Source organism: Triticum urartu, chromosome 7 (assembly GCF_003073215.2).
Source record: "Triticum urartu cultivar G1812 chromosome 7, Tu2.1, whole genome shotgun sequence".
NCBI classification, from domain to species: domain Eukaryota; kingdom Viridiplantae; phylum Streptophyta; class Magnoliopsida; order Poales; family Poaceae; genus Triticum; species Triticum urartu.
In genome coordinates, this window is record NC_053028.1 from 322,083,813 (window position 1) to 322,107,238 (window position 23,426).

A 23,426-nucleotide genomic window follows, 5' to 3' on the forward strand; every position below is an offset into this window, starting at 1 on the left:
CCCCTGCCAGTCACGGGTGGCCTCATCACCCATCCCTCCTGCCTACTCTCCCTACATCGCCCCCTGCAACGCCCAACCACGGCCGCCAGGACAGGAGCGCGAGGAGCACGCCCTGACCGTCCGCCGACAGACAAGGGCGCCGGAGTGGTCGAGATCCGCCCCCGGAGATGAGCAGAAGAGGTGCCGCGAGCCGCGCCAGAACGGGCACGCAGGCGACGTCAACCGCGCTACACGCCGTAGCAGACGCGCCCGCGCCCGCCGGCGAGGCGCCACCAGCCCGCCAGATCCGCCACCGCAGCCACGGGTGCGAGACCACCCCGTGAAGCCCACCGCATCGCCACCTAGCGCTCGCAACCCTGCGCCAGAACCCGCCGCCGTCGCCGCCACCGCGCCCGAACCCGTCGCCGCCACCGCGCCTCTCACCAGCGTGATGCACCACCGGATGTCGTTGACCCACACTAAGCGTGCCCGAGCGCGAAGTGAAGGAGCCCTGCCGCCACCGGCGCCGGCGGGCTTTGCCCGACAGCGTGGCCCGACGGCAGCGAGGGAGGGAAGGAAGGGGGCGAGGCCGACGGCTAGGGTTCCCCCCCTCCACCCATTAAGGAGGTTGTGCGCTTGCCCAGCAGCCCGATGACCATTTGCCAGGCTCGACAATGGAAGGTGTTGAAGTACGAGCTCGAGGAGTCCCTCATATTGTTAATCGATGCAATGCCATGAAAGAGAGCTAAAGATGAGTGTTCTGGCAACCGAGTGCTCTAGCGACCCCAAGGCGACAGCGCTCGCCCCTCCCTCGCCTCCCCCGCTATCTTCGTCGCTGGCGAGCGCCGACGTAGCCCACAGCCAGCCAGATGTGTCCCCCCGCTCCCCGGCAACACCGATGGATGCACCTACCACGCCCGTGAAGGTGTTGTGGGCGGACCTTGCGGAAGATGACGATCGTGCTGCCAGCCGTTCCATCAAGCACCGCGACCGCATTCTCCCTCCCCCGGCATGTGTGACGGCGACCATCGCTGATGGCGGCTCAGACCCCAGGGGTGGGGGTTCTGCTGCCCTCGCACGGCCCATCCGTGTCGTGGGCGTCGGAGTGCAGCTCGCTCGTCATCGGGGCAAGGCGCTGCCTAGAGGGGCAGGAATTGTCGCTGCAACTGCTCCTCTTGGGGTGTTGCTCGCCGCTCTGACCACTGGTCTGCTAGCCTCTCCTAGCGGTCACCATCGTCGGACGCCACCGTCGTCTCCGCTGCCGGCGCGCCACGCTGTTGGATTTGCTCCCGAATGCACGCTCTCCAAGGTCGGTGCACCCCATTCAGTCCTTTCATCGCGGCGTTTGGCTTCTCCCGATTCCATGTCACGGTCGGCGCCATTCGCCATAGGTCTTGGGTGCCAGAGCTCTGCCCAACGGCGCCAGCTGCTCGAGGAGGGGAAACCCTCCCGACCAACCCTACCTCCGCTCGGTTGGGCTGGGATCGGCTGGGCCGTCCGGTGGTGGGCCAGGCCTCGACCGGCACCGCGCTCTCCACCCACCCCTCTCGGGCCATGGCTCGGATAGCTGGACCAGCGCGTGCTAGTCTAGGCCCACTGGATCCGGCTATGCCTCCTAGGATCGATCGATATGGCCTCCCCAGGGTTTCCCCATTCCTCCATCGCTCCCAGCCGCCTCTGCTCAGCGACCACCTGCTCCTGCTTCCCGCCCCAGTGGGGCGACGTGATGTCCGCCCCAAATGGGGTCTTGACGCGTGGCGGGATCAGCCCCGTCCATCCCAAGACGGCCAGCGGCGGGAATGGACCTCGACGACAGCTCTAAAACCGCGACCACCGGCGCTCGCCGACGCGGGAGGACCACCGCTCCCCGGCAAGCCGCTCGCCGGGTCGCTCTGACCGCCACAACCGCACCCGCTCTCTACCCCCAGCGGAGGACTGGCGCTCCTCCCGCCGGCGTTCCCCTTTCCCCGTGCGTCGGCGGGATCGCAACCTCTCCCCTGCCCCGTCGGCTCGCTCCTAGCCCTCGGCCCGTCAGCAAGAGCTCGCCCCGCCTATTCTGCCACGCCGGTACCAACCGCCGCAAAACCAGCCCCAGTTCTTGCTTTCGAACGGGGGCAACAGTAACTGCGGGCGTCAGGGTGCCAAGAAGAAGCGGCCTACCCGCGCATCCGGTGGGCATCCGGCCCCTGGCACCTCCGGCTCGGCACCATTGGCTGCGGCCACCTCCCAGCCGGCGGCTGTGGCCGACCGCGACGCCCCACCATGCTTCAACTGCGGGCTCTTCGGGCACTTCCAAGTTTCGTGCACCAACCCACCGATGTGCTACTTATGCAAGGACTCCGGGCATCCCGCCTTGAGGTGACCGAGTTGATGATGTATGGGCATGGGCTTCTTCCACATCGAGGTTCCGGACATCTCGACTACTGCACGCGCAGCGCCGAGATTACCCTGGCCCTCAACAAGCTGGTGGTGGACATCTCGGAGCCCAAGCTCGACCCAAAGGCGGTGGCTGTCCTCAACACAGCATGGATCCTCATCACGGGTCTACCCGACATTGCGAGATTCGAGCGGGCCATCCCCAACATGTCTTGAAACCTCGGCTAGGTCTTCGTGGTTGATGAGCTCTCGCTTCGCAAGGAGGAGGTTCGGGTCAAGGTCAAATCCCTGGACTCCTCCAAGCTCCGGGCCACCATTCGCGTCTTCCAAGGACTAAGGCTACGACCTCAAGATCGCCCCTGAGCCGCCCAACCCTGTGGGTCATCCCTGCTTCTCGGACGACGGAATCTTTGGCAGTGGCACGGGGGGGGGGGATGACGAATACCGCGGGCGGCATCATCGTCGCTCCCGACTCTTCGACGTGGAGGATGATGATGAGACTTCGGAACATGGCCGCTCAAACTCCCGCGAGCCTCCGAAGACGGCACCGAGGAGTGGTGGGTCGGGGCCGATCGAACTCGGGTCGCGCAGCCTCTCCTCTTGTCCGGGCCGCTCGTCCGCTCCCCTCTAACCTCCTCCTTCACTTTGGTGGACCCAACCCCTTCCCTGACTGGTGCTGGCTCCTTGCTGATTGTGGCGGACACGAGCGACACATCTAGTGTGGGCATGATAGTCCTCCCGGCTTCATCCCCGCGCTCCCCTTCCAGGGCCTTCCACATCGCCGTTCCCGTTGCCACCGAGACCCCTGACGACTGGCTCGTCTCGGCTGTCTCGATATTTGGCCCGGTGGTTGCCTCCCCCGAGCTCGAGTCGGCACCGCTGCGTTTTGTCCTGCTCTCACTTGGGGAGCTGTGCGGGCAAGGGCCTCCAGCTGCAAGTGTGCTGCCACCCGCAAAGCAGCCCGAGATGGATCCCCTCTGTCGTGACCATGACTCCTCGCCGCCCCGCCTGGCCATCTCGACTGCTCCTCCGCCGAGCAAGCTGTGCTGCATGGTTTAGGTCGTGCCTGCCCCGTCCTCCCCGTCAGCTGGGATGGTGGCCAAGGCTACGGTGGTGACCACCCCGGTGGCCTCCCACCCCCACCCACCACGGGCTATGGCTTACTCCAGGCGGGTCAGGTCCGCGTCGACTCCAGTGACGGCCTCGCGGCGCAGCGCTCAGAATGACGCGGCCAGACCAGCGAACAGCCTGGCTCCGTCCATCCCCGAGCGGGCGGAGATTCGGGCGACAACCCGGAACCTCGAGACAGGTACTCCAGTCATTCCTGCTAGTTCTTCCAATTGCTCATTCTCTGCTCTTGAGTCGGCCCAGCTTGGCCATCTTGCCAAGGTCGCCGCAGACTCGGCGATCGTCTTCAGGGGGAGGTGGGTACCCCTTAGTCCAGATAGAGGTGATCCGCACTCACGGGATCCTGGATGGGAGGTTGGCTGAGACTCGCGCGCGCCTTCTAAGTGCGACCACCTCCGGATCCACCCCTGCCCCATCCTCGCATGGGGTGACTTCGACGGAGGTGGTGGAGATCTGTGGTCGCACCCGCTCCCGCACCACTGACTTGCGTGCGCAAAGTGCCTCCCTCATCCTGAGGTCAAGCAGCCCCCCGATGGCCCCCCTGATGTGGACGCTCTTCTGGAATATCCGTGGTTTCGGCCAGGATGGACGCCGCCGCCAACTTATCGAGTACATGCAAGACGAGAGAATCGACATAGTGGCCATCAAAGAAACCATGCGTACGGATATTCCAACCGGAGCTTGAGCAATTGAGCTCTCACCTGTTTTCCTAGCACTGGCTCCCTTCTAGTGGGACCACAGGCCATTCGGGTGGCATCCTTTTAGGCGTAAAGGATGCCACCTTCGAGGTGGGTGGCATGGACAGGGGAGAGTTTTTCGTCAGCATGGAGATTTTTGAAAGGGCTCTCAACTTCAAATGGGAGATTTTCATAGTCTATGGCCTCGCCGACCACCGCCATTTCGAGGCCTTCCTCGACGAACTTCTGAGGAAGGTCTTGGACGCTCAACTGCCTGTGGTGATTGGGGGCGATTTTAACCTTATCCGCTCGGCTGAGGACAAAAGCAATAATCTAGTCAACTACCCTCGGATGCAGATGTTCAACGACTACATCGCGGATCTCGGTCTTTGAGAAGTAGATAGGGTTGGTGCCAGGTTCACCCAGACCAACCGCCAGGTCGACCCGATGCGGTCCGTCCTAGACCGTGTCCTCGTGACGCCGGAGTGGGAGCTCCGCTATCCCCTAGCTTCTCTCCGGGCCATCACCACGATCGGGTTAGATCACGTCCCTATATTCCTCTCTTCGGAGAACGACCGTCCGCCACAACCCCCACGGTTCCGATTGGAGACTTTCTGGGTTAAGCAGGATGGGTTTGTCGAGGTTGTCCGCGACTGGTGGATTGCGGCCCGTGGTTCCCCTCACCGGTCCCTCTCGGCTGTGGCACTTTTGCACTAAACGCGCACGACAGTTTATGAAGTTGTGGGGAGCTAACCTCGGTCGGAATTTGAGGGAGCATAAGAAAGCACTTCTCGACTCCATCTAGGCTTTAGACCTTCGGGCAGACTCCTCGGGCTTGTCTTCCGACAAGTGGCTGCTCTAGTATGATCTTGAGGACCAGCTGACGGTAATTTACACGACCAAGGAGGCCTATTGGCACCAACGTGGTACCCAGAGATGGGTCCTCAAGGGTGACGCCAATACGGCATACTTCCAGGCCATCGCCAATGGCCGGCGATGCCATAACACTATTCCCCTCCTTTGGGACGGTGATAACCTCCTCCAACGTGCGGCTGAGATTCGCACGCACGTCGATGTATTTTATAAAGCCCTCTTCTCACCCTCCCATAAGGGAGGTGTGGCTCTGGCCCTAGATATTTGGGTCGAGCACCGGCGTGTCTAGGCGGCCGAGAATGCGGCTCTCACGGCTCCTTTTACCGAGGAGGAGGTTCAGTTGGCCATTAAGGGCATGAATCCGGCATCCACCCCAGGCCCCGATGGCCTCCCGGTAAAGTTCTTCCATACCTTCTGGACCGTCATTAAGCATCAAGTGATGGCGTTCTTCAAGGAGTTCTATGTGAGCTCCATCGACCTGTCGTGGCTTAACTACGGGATCAACAATCTCATCCCCAAGGTGTCTGGGGCCGCGGACATTCGCTAGTTTTGCTCGATCACGGTGACCAATGTGATCTTCCGCATCCTGGCAAAGGGGTACGCCAATAGGGTGACCTCATTAGCTGGCCACATCAGTCATCCCCGGCCTTTATCCAAGGCTGTTATATTCTGGATGGGGTCTTGGTTTTCCATGAAGTCCTTCATGAGGTCCGCTCTAGACAACAAAAGGCGGTTTCCCGAAGATTGGATTTCATAAAGCCTATGACACAGTGCTTTGGCCCTTCCTTCGGGAAGTCCTACTCCGCAAGGGTTTCGACGATCGCTAGGTCACCCATGTCATGCAGATGGTGTCCTATGGGCGTACCGCGGTTAACATTAACAGGGAGATTGGCCCCTTCTTCCCCACCCTATGTGGGGTTAGGCAAGGCGACCCCTTCTTCCCCTTTTTGTTCAATATGGTGGTTGACGCTCTTGCTACCATTCGAGACAAGGCCGCGGGTCATATCCGTAGTGTGGTCCCACACCTTGTGGGAGGGGGTGCGGTCTCCCTCCAATACGCCGATGACACCATTATTATGGTGGAATGCTCTGCGGCCAACATCACTAATCTGAAATTCCTCCTCTGCTTCCAACAGATGTCCCCTGCCGACGGTTCAGATGGTCGGGTCTCACGATCAACTTCAACAAGAGCAAAGTGATGGTTATGGGCTACTCCCCTGCCGATCGCCAGAGCATTGCCGACCGGCTTAATTGCCAGCTGGGATCTTTCCCCATAAACTACCCGGGGATTCCCATTAGTGACTCTTGGCTTTCCGTGGCAGATTTACGGCCGTCGGTGACCAAGCTCCAACACCGTGTCGAACCATAGCAGGGCAGATGGTTGTCCAAGGCGGCTCGGACGATGCTCATCAACTCCTCACTTTCCAACCTGCTCCTATACATCATGAGCTTCTACAGCCTCCATGAGACCCTCCATCATGAGATTGCCAAGTATCAGGCGAGATTCTTCTGGGCTAGGGAGGGCGACAAGCAGAAATACCATATGGTGCGTTGGCCTGATATTTGCAAACCCCGTGACCAAGGCGGGCTCGGTATCATGTCTTCCAAATGCATGAACATTGCCCTGCTGACTCGATGGTTGTGGCGGATTGCGAATGGGGAGGGCGGCCTTTGACTTGACATCATCCAGAACAAATATCTCTGGGGCCAACCGCTCGCCTTCTGTCAGTGGTCGTGCGGCTCTCAGTTCTGCCAATCCATCATACAACTGCTTCTAGTTCTCCACATCGGGACCTCCATCTCGGTGGGGTCCGGCGGCTCTGCACTCTTCTAGTTTGACACATGGGTTCGGAATCGCCCATTCGCCGCCCGGTTCCCAGACTTTTTCTCCATCACGGTGGAGCCTAGGATCTCTGTCGAGGTGGCCCTTATTGACTTAGGGCGCCTCGCGTTCCGGCGGCCATTTGGGCCACCGGAACTTGTCGCGTGACAGGAACTCCTTGAGTGCATTGCTCTGCAGACCCCGGATATGGATCGGACGAGCGATCGCATCTCCTAGCACCTGGAGCCCTCGGGTCGGTTCTCCACCAAATTGCTATACCAGGCCATTGCGGCAGCTCCCGGCCCAAAGACCCTTGCGGAAATCTGGGCGATTAGACTATCATTGAAGATTTGGATCTTTCTGTGGCAATGGATCCGGGGACGGGTGCCTTCAGGGGTGGAGGTACTCAAGCGAAATGGTCATGGCGATGGGATATACCCCTTGTGCAGGACGGAAGAGGACTTGAATCACATCTTCTTCACCTGCGTGTCCTCGCAATTCCTTTGGAGTTGCTTCCGGGAGGTGGTCGGCGGTCGGCGGACGTTGGGTAACAACAACTTCTCCGGCCTCTTTGTGAAAATCCAAGCCTCTCCACAACGTATCCACCACATTAGGAGGCTGGGTATTGGGGTGCTTGCCTGGACGCTTTGGACGGTCCGCAATAAACTTGTGATCCAGCGTGCGCCCCTTCGACATGCTACTGACGCGGTTTTCAAAATGTGTGGTTACTTGCAGCTCTGGTGACCGCTTAGTTGTCCTCAAGACCGAGACGCCATCGACATCCTCATCGCAGATCTTCATGTGATGGCCCTCCGCCTGGAGCTGCCGCTTCCTCCACCTCCGCCTGAGCCGCATTAGCCCTTCGTGGCCGATGCTACCCTGTTTTCGTTTATTTAGGGTGTGTTGAGCTGTGCCCTCGGCAAAACCCTCAGTGGACCTTGTGAGTGTGCTACCTTTGCGTGTGTGTGCGGTGTGAACCTTTGTTGGATCTTGTGGCTCTGGTGGTTTGCTTTATATATAAAGCGGGGCGAAAGCCTCTTTCGGTAAAGATGAGTGTTCAGGAGCTGCATTTGGTTATGAAAAGGGAAGATGACGCGGCCGTGCGGCTCAAGATTCTGTCCCACATCCGTTGTGTCAAGCAAGATGCAGAAACATGTCAAGAAGGTTGGGAAGGTAACTGGTTTTGATCACAATGACAATAGCAGGGTGATCAGGATACTTACAGAAGCACAGGAGACCACTGGCCATGCTAGGTTCTGGCAGGTGGTGTCTTATTGTCTCCCAGACATTCCAGAAGAGAAAACCCGCATGCAAGAAGGATCTGTTGCAGGCACTGGAGATCATCGCTGATCTAGAGAGTGGAGTCAAGGCCATGTTCAGGAAAATGATACAGAACAGAGTCTCTCTTCTCTTCTGAGTGCTCTCAGCTTGTAGAGGCCCAACTGCAATTACCTGTGACTGTGATTGGCGTCCACCTTTTAGAGGATTTGCTTATCATCCCACTAAAGTCCAATGTAAATATAAATGGCAAAACATATCATCAGAACCAACTTTTTGGTACATCCCTTTTGGTCAATTTTTGTCTTCATGTATGCAGATGCCACTGTCGTCTACGTTATATCCTGGCGGCTTGCTTCTCTGCAGGATTTGGTGTAATGTTGTCTTCTTTACCACTTCCCATTTGATCATATATACTTGATATTGATATGTAGCTGGCAATGGAACAATCACCTGAAACGTGGAACGGTTCAGGAGAGAATAACGTTTTCTTAACACAACTTTATACTAAATAAAAATGCTCTCTGACTTTAGACAAGCATTTATTATGGAACTCACACTATTAGATCAGGATAATTATGTAGCCAGAAGCACACCTTAGACGTTTGTGTTCTGTGGTTTCGAGGAAATTCCCATGCTACTCACATGGGAAATGCTTCAAGAAACAAAAAATGGGAAAAATATATTGAATCAACAAGAAAAGTCTGGACATTGAACAGGTGTGGCAAATGACCAACAAACGGATTGTATGACTAATACAAGTTATACATCCAAGCACCAACAATCTAGACAAGAGTTGACAAGCCATCTAAAGCTGTACCAGCTCATTTCGTGCCCACATATATATTAGATATCTATGCAGATTCTTGTTGTCAATACTTGGAACATAACAATGTGATAAGGTCAGCTAGATGCACGCAATGCACTACAAAATTGTAGAACACGTGGATTATTTCGACGGATCGCTGAAATAGGTTAGGTAGGAATTCTGAAGTCAACTCCTCCTATCTAGCAGGTACAACAAAGAAGCAACAAGGTTGCTTCCTCCTCATTTTGCTTCATGCTGCCACCTGTTTTGATCCATGAACAAACTGCATCTCGTGCAGATGACTTTGCTGCAAATAATGGAGACATGACAGCGGATAGCCTCATATGCTCAACGAAAGATCATTCCAGCAGTAAGGAAGAAACAAAATATAATCAACTTTTTTGGAGAAATTCAGTACCAACAAGGTTTTGCTTATGTACAATGTCACTATATAAATATATATTTACATTGGAGATTTTTTGGAGATGATTTACGGCACGCTTTTGCAAAAGTAAAAGATCATTAGAACAGGAAAAGCACATTGCAAATTCGTCGGTACAATTACTTAATATGAAATTGACATACAAAACCCAAAAAGAAGGGGACAATATGTTGAACGAACAACAAGCAGACTATCCTTGTACAGTGGATCTTGCTCAAAGCCACCTAAACATGCCAGCACCAAACATCAAGGTTTGACATTGTAATTAGAACAGCTTTGCACCGACGATGCAAGCAAAAACACATAGATAAAGCTATGCATGTGCTTGCACCAGGATCCAGCATTATTATAAACCACCAAGAAGATTCTTGCTGTTCATCACTGAAACATGACAACGTGACATCTCACCGGGAAGATAGCCAGCGCACCAGTGTAACACGCTAAGAGTTAGACAGCTATAATGTTTTAATCACTACGCTGCTCCCAGATCAAGAACCTTGATCGGCAGCATCTGGAATACAAAATTTCATGATTCCCTTTGTCTACCATTGAAACTATGCTGCATCACATCCATCCTCTGTATATATAGGTCTCAAGACAAGACTATACACATCAAGACAACACTTGCTCTTTCCTCCTAAAGTCCTCACTCCTTCCAACTCAATACAGAGATTAGTTTCCGAAGCAGATATGGCTTTTGCTCTAAGATCAATAAGCTTGCCTTCAAGGCATCACACCACTGAGGCGGAAGTACAAGAAGATCTGCACAGCCTAGAGACAAGTGTCTCTTCATCCATCACCATCGAGACGATGTGCGATGGCCTGCGGAGGCTTGGAGACATCTACGGTGCTGTTGAGGAGATCATCCAGTTGCCAAGCAACCAAGTCTGTTCCTCCCAGCAGAGGAAGATATTGGATGGAGAGACGGAATATTCTCTCGAGCTTCTGGATCTCTGCAACAACATGCAAGAGATCTTCGTTGAGCTCAAGGCCATTATCCAAGAGCTGCAAGTGGCTCTAAGAAAAGGAGATGATGCAACCATCCAAGCCAAGATCCAGTCTTACATCAGACTGGTGAAGAAGGCTGGTAAACAATTCAAGAAGACTACCAGGAAGGCGACTTCGGACAAGATGGATAGCGGAATGGTCAGTCTATTGATCAACGCAAGGGAGATGACTATCTCTCTACTTGAGTCCGTGGTGCACCTTTTGTCGAAGCAAATCGAAGTGCCTAAACAGTCCCTAGTTTCCAAGGCATTTCACAAGAAAAAAGCTGTTGTTTGTGAGGAGCAATTGCAGGACTTAGAGTGCAGTATCAGGGATCTTGAGAGTGGAGCAGGGCACCTGTTCCGGAAATTAATCCAGAGCAGAGTTTCCCTCCTAAACATACTTAGCTCATAGATCTCCAGGAGCCTTGTCACTCATATCATGTTATTGGCATCCGATTTTTTGAGGACTAGCCAATCTCACATTTTCCCCAGATGTATATACAATACAGATGTACAAAAAATTACAGAAACAAATCCCAAATTTTGATCTATTTCGTGCCCGCAATATATTTTTGTGATGTCATAATAGTTTGGTTGAGATCCTTATTTGCCAGATCTTGTTTTGTGTACATGAAGTGTCGCTGTTATTTGTTTTTTGTTGTGTAAGAACAGATACATATGTGAAAATTACAAATTACTGCAGCAAAAACTAAATCTCCATTTTGAAATCAATATCTGGGTATTGAAGCTATCTAAAATAATTTCATCTCTCCTTGATAAAAACAATCCTTAGTTTTTAAAATGGTGTAATTTGAAATGGAGCTGGTAACCCCCCACCCCGCCTGCATGCGAGGCCTCTGCATCACTCCCGTTGGGTTACACCGGCGGTGAAACCCTTGCAGAGGCATCAGCCCCTCCCTCGCCCCTCCACTATCTAATAGTGGACTCACGTCCAGCAACAGACTCAGCCACACAGCTCATTCTTGCTGCCAATAGTTGGAACATGGGAATGTGATTGCTCATCTCGACGAAAGTGCATGGCATGCCACTGCTTCCACACATCTCTATAAATAGGTCTCGGCAGAATGGTAGACACAGCAAACTAAAAGTTTCTGCTTTCTCCTCTCTCCAACCACAATACAAGCAAAATCTTCAAGATCAGATATGGCTTGCCACCTAAGATCAACAAGTTTGCCATCTAGGCCTCTAGCTAGCGAGGCTGAAGTTGAGCAAGAGCTTCACAGCCTAGAGGCAAGCATCTCTTCCTCTGCTACCATCAGCACAATGTGTGGTGGTCTGAGGATGCTTGGAAACATCTACAATGGTGTTGAAGAGATTATCTGCCTGCCAAGCAACCAAGTTAGCTCCTCCCAGCAGAGGAAGATGTTGGATGGAGAGATGGAATGCTCTTTTGAGCTGATGGATCTCTGCAGCACCATGCAAGAGATCTTCGTCGAGTTGAAGACCATCATCCAAGATCTGCAAGTGGCTCTAAAAAAAGGAGATGATGCAGCCGTTCAAGCCAAGATCCAGTCTTATACCCGCTTGGCAAAGAGGGCTAAGAAACATTTCAAGAAGACATGCAACAAGGCTGCTTCCATCAAGGCAGAGTATGGAATGGTCAGGCTGTTGACCAAGGCGAGGGAGCTGACGGCCTCTCTACTTGAGTCCACACTCCACCTCTTGTCGAAGCAAATCGACATGCCTAAACAATCTCTTGTTTCCAAGGCATTTCACAAGAAAAAGGCAGCTATTTTTGAGGAGGAGCAATTGCAGGAGTTAGAATGCAGTATGGGAGATCTTGAGAGTGAAGCAGGCCATCTGTTCAGGAAATTAGTCCGGAACAGAGTTTCTCTCCTAAACATTCTTAGCTCATAGATACTCCCTAGTCACTCTTGACGCCATGCGATTAGCATCCGCCTTTTTGAGGAGTAGCTGACCTTGGTACAATTTTCCCAACATGCATACAGTAGAAATGTACAGCAAATTATAGAAAGAGAAACCAAAGTTTTGATCCATTTGACCATTTCATGCTTGAAGATGTGTTTTGTGATGCAAGTATACTTAATTTTGACAATTATGGTTGGTGGATCTAGCTGTGCGTACATTAAACATGCCAGGTCGAAGCCACAAGGGCTAATCTTGTGTTTAGCAGAATAAATCCATTTAATTACCCAGATTCCCCACCACCCCCTCACATCACATGGATGTGCAGTCTGGCACTAGAATTGAATATTCTTGTTTCAGAACGGATATGGAACTTTTTTTAATTGAATTTCTACAGTATCATTCAAGTAGTATATCACAATGTACATTATTACGAATCCAGAGCCCAAAAATGGCACAAGCATGTACCCTAGCACCTGGATTATTTTGCCCGTTCTTAACGTTTCACAATAATCTGAGAAAGATTCGGTCGCAAAAACTTTAGCAGGCGTCAAATTTCGCTTGTTTTCATATCATTCTACATGCAGTAACGCCAATGGATGTTGTAAATGATAAACAAGAAAGAAGAGATGTCTCCCTTACAAGTACTCACGTAAGCGGATATGTGAGTGGTAGAGAGCGCAATTGCGCAACTTATTAGTCGAAGGTCGGGGAGTAGAGGGAGACCTCGTGGAGAAAGAACCAGGCTGGACGCTGGCGGCGACCTCCGCGGCGGCGCATCTTCCGTTTCTTCATTTTCCCCACCACAATTTTTTTGTGTTTCCTCTTTCCTCTGTGTGTGTGTTTTTTAGGGGAATTTCTTCTGTGTTTTGATGAGGCCAGAGTCCATTTTAGCTTGGCCCATTGAATACACAATCAGTCTGACATGGAATTCTGACTCGGCCCATGAGCAGCATCCAAACTAAATTGACAAACGACATGAACAAGCAAAATTCAATATAATGCAATCAAGCTCTTACTAAAAAAATCATGTATTTCTCTGCCTAAAAAAATCATGCATCTCTCTACAAACTAAATCATGTATTTGTAAAATAACTACTCCCTCCATTCACAAATATAAGATGTTCTAACTTTTTATGAATCGGATGTATATAGACATGTTTTAGTGTGTTTGTTCACTCACTCACTAAAGTATGAAAAAGGGGTTTTACTGAGGGCACAACTCAACAAGCCCTGAATAGTACACAATAAATAAGCGGCGTCAATGCGGTGAGTCCCAGGGACTAATCCGGCTCAGGAGGTGGTGGAGGAAGCGGCAACGCCAAACGAAGAGTCAGCGCCTGAAGATCTGAAGTGAAGATGTCGATGGCATCCTGCTACCACGGCTAAGCGGTTTCCATAGTTGCAAGTAGCCACACATTTTGTAGAGAGCATCAGTCGGTTGCCGAAGAGGGGCACGCTCAATCACAAACTTATGATGAATCATCCACGGAGGCCACACAAGAACCCCAATGCCCATCCATCTAGTGTGGCGGGACCCACGCGCGGAGGTATGAAGTTCCTCGAAGAGGTCTGGGAAGTTGGTATTGCACCTGAAGGAAATATGCCCTAAAGGCAATAATAAAGTTGTTATTTTATATTTCCTTATTCATGATAAAGGTTTATTATTCATGCTAAAATTGTATTGATCAAAAACCTTAATACATGTGTGAATACATAAACAAACAACGTGTCCCTAGTGAGCCTCTACTAAACTAGCTCGTTGATCAAAGATGGTTAAGGTTTCCTAACCATGGACATGAGTTGTCATTTGATAACGGGATCACATAATTAGGAGAATGATGTGATGGACAAGACCCATCTGTTAGCTTAGCATATTGATCGTTCGGTTTTATTGCTATTGCTTTGTTCATGTCAAATACATATTCCTTCGACTATGTGATTATGCAACTCCCGGATACCGGAGGAATGCCTTGTGTGCTATCAAATGTCACAACGTAACTGGGTGATTATAAAGATGCTCTATAGGTATCTCCGAAGGTGTTTGTTGAGTTGGCATAGATCGAGATTAGGATTTGCCACTCCGAGTTCGGAGAGGTATCTCTAGGCCCTCTCGGTAATACACATCATAAGAAGCCTTGCAAGCAAAGTGACTAATGAGTTAGTTACAGGATGATGTATTACAGAATGAGTAAAGAGACTTGTCGGTAACGAGATTGAACTAGGTATGAAGATACCAACGATCGAATCTCGGGCAAGTAACATACCGATGGACAAAGGGAATTACGTATGTTGTCATAACGGTTCGACCGATAAAGATCTTCGTAGAATATGTAGGAGCCAATATGAGCATCCAGGTTCCGGTATTGGTTATTGACCGGAGATGTGTCTCGGTCATGTCTACATAGTTCTCGAACCCGTAGGGTCCGCATACTTAACGTTCATTGACGATATTGTGTTATATGAGTTATATGATTTGGTGACCAAATATTGTTCGGAGTCCCGGATGTGATCACGGACATGGAGAGGAGTCTCGAAATGGTTGGGAACTAAAGATTTATATATAGGACGATAGTATTCGGACACCGGAAATGTTCCGGAGTGTATCAGGTATTTATCGGAGTACCGAAGGGGTTACCGGAACCCCCGGGGAGAACATATGGGCCACATGGGCCATGGGAGGGGAGCACACCAGCCCACAAGGGGTGGCGCGCCCCCCTTACGGTAGGAGGCCGAATTGGAGAAGGAGATGAGGGGGTTCGCCCCCCCTTCCTTCTCTTCTCCCTCTTCCCTTTTTCCTTCCGGCAGTTATAGCAGGGGGATGCCGAATTAGGGAAGACCCCAAGTAGGTTGTACGAGTAGAACACAAAGAGTTGTGGGCGGTGTTAGTCATATTGCTTACCACCAACGTCTTATTTTGATTCGGCGGTATTGTTGGATGAAGCGGCCCAGACCAACCTTACATGTCCACGCAGATGAGACCGGTTCCACCGACTGACATGCAACTAGTTTTGCATAAAGGTGGCTGGCGGGTGTCTGCTTCTCCTACTTTAGTTGAATCGAATTTGACTACGACCGGTCCTTGAAGAAGGTTAAAACAGAAAACTTGATGAATCACTATTGTGGTTTTTGTCGTAGGTAAGAATGGTTCTTGCTAGAATCCCGTAGCAGCCATGTAAAACTTGCAACAAAAAAGTAGAGGACGTCTAACTTGTTTTTGCAGGACATGTTGTGATGTGATATGGTCAAGACATGATGTGATATACTTATTGTAAGAGATGATCATATTTTGTAAAAGTTACCGACAACCGGTAGGAGCCTTATGGTTGTCTCTTTATTGTATGAAATGCAAACGCCGTGTAATTGCTTTACTTTATCACTATACGTTAACGATAGTTGTAGAAGAAATAGTTGGCGAGACGACCATGACGCAACGATGGAGATCAAGGTGTCGAGCCGGTGACAATGGAGCAGGGCCGACCCTGTGTTTTGGGAGGCCCTAGGCGAACTCGGCGACATGGGCCCCTATGTAACTTTCAACCATACATCTTTAGTTTAAAATTTGACTATAATAATTCAACAGACTCCATCGACAACAATAATAACTAATTTCAAACCGACCCCATCAACGACAATAATATCAAAAAGATAGCAAAATGAAACTAATATGACATGATTACCTCAAGTTTCTTCAACTGATCAAAGCGACTGGTCAATGAAAGAATTGCATTGTCAACAATGTAAAGTACTTATTCAAAGAACCAATCAGTGGTTGAAGTTTCGGATCACTTTATTTCTTTGTTTCTCCTTTTTTCAGCACCCAAAAATTGCTTCTTATTAGGCAACAGGGCAGGATAATGTCCTAAAATCATGAAGAAAAGAGTGTACAAAGAATTAAGAATTTATATATCAGATGATTGGAACCCTAGTAGACATACATGGATGGATAGTTTTTGTTTGATGGATGGATAGTTGAATACGTACATAGTAAATAAAAACTAAAATATACTACTGAAATTGTCAAATTGGGATTTTGGGGGATGGATCAGGTCATCAGGAGCATGGATGGATCATGGATACGTATACGTACTATTACTAACTCTGTGGATTGTGGTGTACTCACGTGCTGAAGAAACTGATGGATGGAATGGGTCATGAATTACCTCGTTGGCCCGTTGCAGACTTTGGGCTACCGGACTGCTGTGCGGCGTGCGCAGCGGCAAGCCGGCGGCGGCCGACGAGGCGCCGAGCGACGAGCGGCAGGCAGGAGGAAGAGATTAGAGACGAACCGTCCAGACTCCAAACGAAGGAAAAGAAAATGAGCAGCCGGCACCGATCGCTAGCCTCTAGCGTAACGCTTCGTAATCGATCACATGGACCTCGCGCCCTAGCCCATCTTGTTTTTTACGTATTTTTTGCTGGGCAATAGTATGTATACATACTACATCATGGTCCCCCTCTCGCCTGGGCCCTGGGTCGTCGCCCCACTGGCTATACCCCAGGGCCGGCCCTGCGATGGAGATCATGACGATGCTTTGGAGATGGAGATCAAAAGCACAAGATGATGATGGCCATATCATGTCACATATTTTGATTGCATGTGATGTTTATCTTTTATGCATCTTATTTTGCTTAGTACGGCGATAGCGTTATAAGATGATCCCTCCACTATATTTCAAGGTAAAAGTGTTTTCCCTGAGTATGCACCGTTGCTACTGAAAGTGCACTATATCGACTAGAGGGGGGGTGAATAGGCGATTTTTGTGAAATTCTTCACTGAGGAATTTGCCGGTGAGGAAATTCCTTAGCGAAGAACTACTAGCAGCGGAATAAGTACTCAAAAGTAAACATAACAGAATACAAGCATAGTCATCATGATGAAATGAAGACAGACACAAAGTATAGGAAGCGTAAGCACAGGATAACACAGGATGAAGACAAACAGACTGAAGAAATTGAACTGAGGAAATTGAGAAAGTCTTCAATCAAAGTCTTCAAACACAGATATGAACAAACTCACAACACAGTTATGAGGAAATGAAAGAGATGAGGGAATAGAACCAGTAAGCTTGGTGAAGACAATGATTTGGTAGACCAGTTCCAACTGCTGCCTCAGTTGTATGTCTGGTTGGAGCGGCTGGGTATTTAAACTCGAGGACACACAGTCCCGGACACCCAGTCCTGAACACGCAGCTCAGGACACCAAGTCCTCACGGTATTCTCCTTGAACTAAGGTCACACAGACCTCGTCCAATCACTCATGGTAAGTCTTCAGGTGACTTCCGAACCTTCACAAACTCGGTCACTCGGCGATCCACAATTCCTCTTGGACGCTCTAGACCATGACGCCTAACCATCTGGAAGAAGCACAGTCTTCAAAGGTAACAAGCGTCGGATCCACGCAGGATCAATCTCTTCGGTGATGCTCAATCACTTGGGGTTTGTAGGTGTTTGGGTTTGGGTTTTTCCTCACTTGATGATTTTCTCTCAAAGTCCTCAGAGGATGGGTTGCTCTCAAATGACAAGTGTCAGTTTCTCTCGGAGCAGCCAACCAGCTAGTGGTTGTAGGGGGCGGCTATTTATAGCCTAGGGAGCAGCCTGACATGATAAGACATAAATGCCCTTCAATGATATGACCGTTAGGTGGATAGATATTTTGGGACAGCTGGCGCATAGCACAGCAACGGTCGAAATTTTGAGTAGCAAAATCCTCAGGGCTATCATGTTCCTCACTGTGTAGGAAATCCGCACTGGCGAATTCCTAACTCCTCAGTCAGAACAAATTCCTCAGAGACCAGAAGAACTTCATCTCTGTCACTAAAGAATATGACTGGACTGTATGAGATTTCCAAAGGCTTCACTCGAAGGGATTGGTAGGTGTAGGATTTTGAGTTGAGCATCACATGGAAATTTTTCCTTAGTATTTCCTCGACCCCCTTTAACAGTACGGTGTTTCCTATGACTCAAGAAAGAGAAAATAAAACTACGAAAACAAAAGTCTTCTCGCTTCATGTTCCTCGAATGAATACCAAGTCTTCAAGGTCACACCAATTTCTTCACTTTCAAAGTCTTCAGAAAGTCTTCAGAAATCCAAAGTCTTCAGTCGAAGAACTTCATTTTTAGGGGTCGACTTTCTCTGTAAATATCAAACTCCTCATAGACTTATAGACCTGTGTACACTCAAAAACGCATTAGTCCCTTAACCTATAAGTCTTCAATACACCAAAATCACTAAGGGGCACTAGATGCACTTACAATCTCCCCCTTTTTGGTGATTTATGACAATATAGGTTAAGTTTTCAACGGGGATAAACATATGAAGTGTAAATACTGATATTGAGGAATTTGATTGCAAGATATAGAAGAACTCCCCCTGAAGATGTGCATAGTGAGGAATTTGCTTTTGAAACAATGCACACTTGAAGAGTTGAATCATGGAGATCTCCCCCTATATCTTGTAATTCATACACGCATTTGATATATAACAGTGAAGAATTTGAAATGCATGATGAAATATGGTGACTGATGTAATTCATCATGCGTGCATTAGCATATATGAGGAATAAGCATGCAGAAAAACAAATCAAAAGTATCAGAGCACCATCGGGTTTAAGTTTACAACTCGATCCAATAAAGTCTCAGAAGAACAAGAGTTGTAACTTGAAAAAAACGCCCATATAGAAAGACCCGCTTGAAGACTAACTCAAAATTCTCCCCCTTTGTCATCAAATGACCAAAAGGATCGAATATGAGGACTAACGCCCCTGAAGAATATCAAGTTGATGAAGGAGCGCCAACGTTGTTGGGGTCGTTTGTCGTAGTAGGGCCTGCCGCAGTGTCGTCCAAGTCTTCATTCTCATTAGTGTCGCGCGATGAAGAATATGAGCTGGCCACCAAGGAAGGAACCTTGACCTTCTTGAATTTCTTTGGTGGAGGTGCAGACCAGTCATCACACGAGGAGTAGTGGCTTGAGGAGGTAGTAATGGTTTTTCTTCACTGCATTGTGTGTAGCAGTCATGTTGTGAAGAAATTAACCAAACTAATGCTTAACCCATTTATGATTTTGATCCACCTTCTGGTGAAGACTAAGCAAAAGCTCACGATCAGTCATCACATGAGGAGCAGTGGCTTGAGGAGTAGACTTGGGTGCATTGGCAGAGTCATCATTGGTGGAATAAGAGGCAGCTTTGCAAAACTGTCCATCCAATGGACGAATGCCTTCATCTATAACAGCTGGTGCCTTGACCTTTTCATCAACTGAGGAATAGGTCTGCTTGAGGATTTCAATCGGGGGCAAGTAGCTGAGGTGATTCTGAAAATCAGCTTTGTAGTTGAGTGAATACCTTGTCCTGAGGAATCTCATAATCCAAGGTGCATAAGGCTTCAGCTCAAACGGAGACAGTGCAACATTTGCCAGAGTCCTCATGAAGAAATCGTGATAATTGACAGGAATGCCATGAACGATGTTGAATACCAGATTCTTCATGATGCCAACAATTTCCTCATCAGATGAATCGTGGCCTTTGATAGGACTCATTGTCCTCGTAAGAATACGATAGACAGTTCTGGACACACAGAGTAATTCCTTCACGAGGAATTTGGTCCGTGGGGCCTGACCTGGCTTCAAGGGTTTCATCAGAACCTGCATGTAGTGATTTGTAAGCTCAGGTTCACTGTAGATGCAACGAGCTTCTTCAAGGGGAGGACTGAGTGGTAAGGCATGCAACAATTTAGAAGTTGGTGCTGTGTAGTGAGTGTTCTCAGTCATCCAGCCCAGCACCCATGAATTCACATCTTCAGAATCTCCTGTGATGTGCAGCGTTGCATAAAATTGAAGAATCAGTTCTTCATTCCAATCACAGATGTCAGGGCAAAAGTTTAACAGTCCAGCATCGTGAAGAACACTGAGGACTGGCATGAAACACGGCAGAGATTCCATATCCACGTGAGGAATGTGCTCATGATAGAAGATTTTCTCTTTGTTGAACAACACTGAGGAATAGAAATTGGCTTGACTAGCAGTCCAGAAACGCCTCTTCCTTATACGAGCAGAATCATATGGGTTGTAGTCTTCGAAGAATACATGCTCATCGAAGAAATCATCAGCCTTGAACTTTTGCTTGCGTGAGAATGGATCCTTTGGCTTGGGCAGAGGAGTGTCAGTGAGTTGCATCACGACCTCAGGAATCGCAATCTCAGGTTCTTCAGGCTGAGGAATTTTTGGTTCCTCTTCAGTGGCAGTCTGTGTCTTCAGATGTTCAGCAGCAGCAGTTTCTTCAGCGCTAGTGGCTGGAATTTCTTCACGCACAAATGAAGTGGGGTGAGTTTCTTTAGAACCCATTTGAACAGTTTGTGCAGGTGACTGAGGTATTTGCTGCAATGGTGTGAACATTGGAGAGTTTGGATTCTGGCTTTCCCAGAATTCATCACTTATTACTGGTGTGGAGCAGGCAACGTCCACATCTTCATCTTCCATTTCTTCAACGCCAGCCTCTTCAGCTGTGAATTGAGGCATGGGCGAGGAGATGACATGTGTTGAAGGGATCATATCCACTTCAATCTCTTCATCCAACTGCTCAGACGAAGCAGCTAAAGGAGTTTCTTCATCAGATCCGCTAGGGATCTCATATTCTTCACCAAAAGGAACAAGGTCCTTTGATGGCATGGTTGAGATTTGAACAGCATCAATGGGATTAGCAAATAAACTGGTCAAAGGCTTCATCTTCTTCGGAGCTGAAGAATCTGAAGTAGCTGATGATTTCCTTTTCTTCACTGCTGCATGCTCTACGGCCTTGGTCTTCTTCACATATGATCCCTGTTCAAGAATTCATCCGATTAACCAGTTAACTTGCCGATTAATCCCTACTCATAGGGTCCCTGAGTAGCCGATTACCTGATAAATCATCCGATTAATTCATTAAATGGCCAATTAACTTGCCGATTAGCCTATTAATCCCCTACTCACCAGCCGACCGAGCAGCTACCAGTTAACGATTTCCTCAACAATGCATCTGATACAGATGGAAGGATCGGAGTTGGTGTTGGCACAGGAAGAGCAGAGGAATCTAGTTGATTTTCTTTAGGCACAACTGATGCAGTTGCCCTGATTTCTTCAGTTTCTTCAGGCGCACCACTAGAGGATGCCTTGGCAATTTCTTCAGCGGCTGGAATGCAGTCATCAGCCCTGGAACTCACATTTTCTTTAGCAGCCTGATTTTCATCAGCAATGCTGGCATGTTCTTCAGTCGGCTGAGCAGATGCTTCAGCCTGAGGAACTTCCCGTTGTGTTGGGGCTGCAACATTTGAAGTGAAGTTGTCAGCGAGTCTCACAAAACAAACTTTGGCTCCAAGCCAATCAGCATGGTATGCGTCAAATTCATCACTGAGTTTCTTGATCTCAGATTGAGTAGTGACAAGTTCTTCAGTTGTCATAGAGACAACGTTTTTCTTCAGATAGTGCTCCTTCTTGTACTGCGCTTTCTTGATCTGCCTGGCCTTCTCATATTTCCATTTTTCTTCTTGGATGAAATGGGTCAGCATGTGACTTTGGCCAGGAGTCAGCTTGAAATCAGGCATGGGAGTGTTGGGGTTCTTGTGCCATACATCAATGTATTTGATGATCAACTTGGGATCCAAAAGCAGTGGCATTTATTCCATTGGCTCTAGCGGCCCTAACTTGCCTATCTCTGATGATTTCAACAAGTTCATCATCATCAGCTTCGTCTTCTTCAGACGACACTTGGAAGGCGGCTTGCTTCTTCTGAGGACTAGGGCGAGGACCTCGTCCAACAGTGGCCTTTGTCTTCAGTAGAGAGGGTCCTGTTGAGGAATTTGGTGCAGCTGAGGAACTAGCTGAAGCTCTTGAGGCAATTGAGATGCCTGTAGTCCTTTGGCACGAGGCAAGATGCACAGATGCTGAGGACTTTGTCAGAACAGCCGAGGACTTTGGAGGAGCTGAGGATTTTTAAGGAGCAGGAGCAGCATGAGGAATTTGCTGTGAGGGCTTTGAGGATTCTGGCCGTGAGGGCATTGCTGAGGAACTTGGCCTTGAGGGCATTGTTGGTGAAGCACTTGGCTTGCGCGCAGGCTTCTTTGACATAGCCTTCTTCGGCTTGACAGCAGAGGCCTCAGCAGAGGCAGCAGCAGAGTCTTCATTGAATTTCCTCACTGCTTCTCTGGCTTACTTAGCCAACTTGGCTTGGCACTTGGCCCATTCATCAGGATAGTCCTCACCGCGCTTGAGGCTAGTGGGATCAGCTATTTGGCCAGGTGCCAATGGAGGTCTTGGGCATGGAGGATTGAATGCGAATTTCTTCATGTACTTGGGAGTGACATATCTGTACTCCCTCCACTCTCTAGTCCATCTCCTCTCTATCTTCTGAAAGCGCACCTTGCGCTGATTTTTGTCTTCCTCAGGAGGTGTGCAGTACCCAGCATATATATCATCAGGGATCTCAAACGATGTGTTAACCTCAGCCCGCTTTCCTCCTTTCTGTGGCTTCTTACCGTCAGCCATTTTCTTCAGTTGAGGAATTTGAACAATTGAATTCTCTGAAGTATGTAACTTTTCTTCAAGGAACATTGCAAATGAGTTAAGTTGATGAGAACCTAGTGATTCAGCAGCTAACATGAGTACCTGTGAACAGAGTATAGTTGCGAGGAATTTGGAGAGGTCATATGCGTTCTCAGAAGGTTTTGTAAAAAGTAAAAAGTTTGAGGAATTTGACCAGATGAGTCTTGAAGAATTTCACTAAGCGTTCTTTGTCTTAGGTTCCAGAGATGTGTAGATTAAAAATCCACACATTTGAGGAATCTTGAAGAAAAACATAGCTTAGAGAAACGAATCAAGAACAGATGATATGAGAGGTGTTTTAGTGTGTGAAGATATGAAGAAAAACACCTTTGAAGATTTTGTAGATAATCATTCGAATCAACGAGGGCAGTAAAAGTAACTTTTAATTACCCTGGATGAAGAACACGACGAACAGTGAGGTGGAGAGGTGAAGTTCGTCTGTGTAGATCTTCCACGCCCTAACTCGGCGGAGGAAGACAGCTACGGCGACGGCGGAGTGAAGATTTCCGCGGCCGGCGCGAGTACGGCGGCGACGAGGTCGAGGCAGTGAAGCTCTTCCTCACCGGCAACGATGAAGTAGCAGCGGCGCTAGGG

General features: G+C 49.2%; 2 protein-coding genes across 2 annotated transcripts; both read left to right on the forward strand.

The window, feature by feature from the left end:
* Positions 1 to 8,607: 8,607 nt before the first annotated feature.
* LOC125519778 lies at positions 8,608 to 10,795 on the forward strand. The gene has a single exon (XM_048684547.1). The coding sequence runs from the start codon at positions 10,074 to 10,076 to the stop codon at positions 10,782 to 10,784; it is 711 nt and encodes a 236-aa protein (XP_048540504.1). The 5' UTR covers positions 8,608 to 10,073; the 3' UTR covers positions 10,785 to 10,795.
* Positions 10,796 to 11,536: 741 nt separating this feature from the next.
* LOC125519777 lies at positions 11,537 to 12,390 on the forward strand. Its single transcript, XM_048684546.1, has one exon. It carries the CDS (start codon positions 11,537 to 11,539, stop codon positions 12,248 to 12,250), a length of 714 nt encoding a protein of 237 aa, XP_048540503.1. The 3' UTR covers positions 12,251 to 12,390.
* Positions 12,391 to 23,426: the final 11,036 nt, after the last annotated feature.

Coding starts and splice junctions, on each gene's coding strand:
- LOC125519778 (XM_048684547.1), top strand. CDS start 10,074: ATGGCTTTTGCTCTAAGATCAATAAGCTTGCCTTCAAGGCATCACACC.
- LOC125519777 (XM_048684546.1), top strand. CDS start 11,537: ATGGCTTGCCACCTAAGATCAACAAGTTTGCCATCTAGGCCTCTAGCT.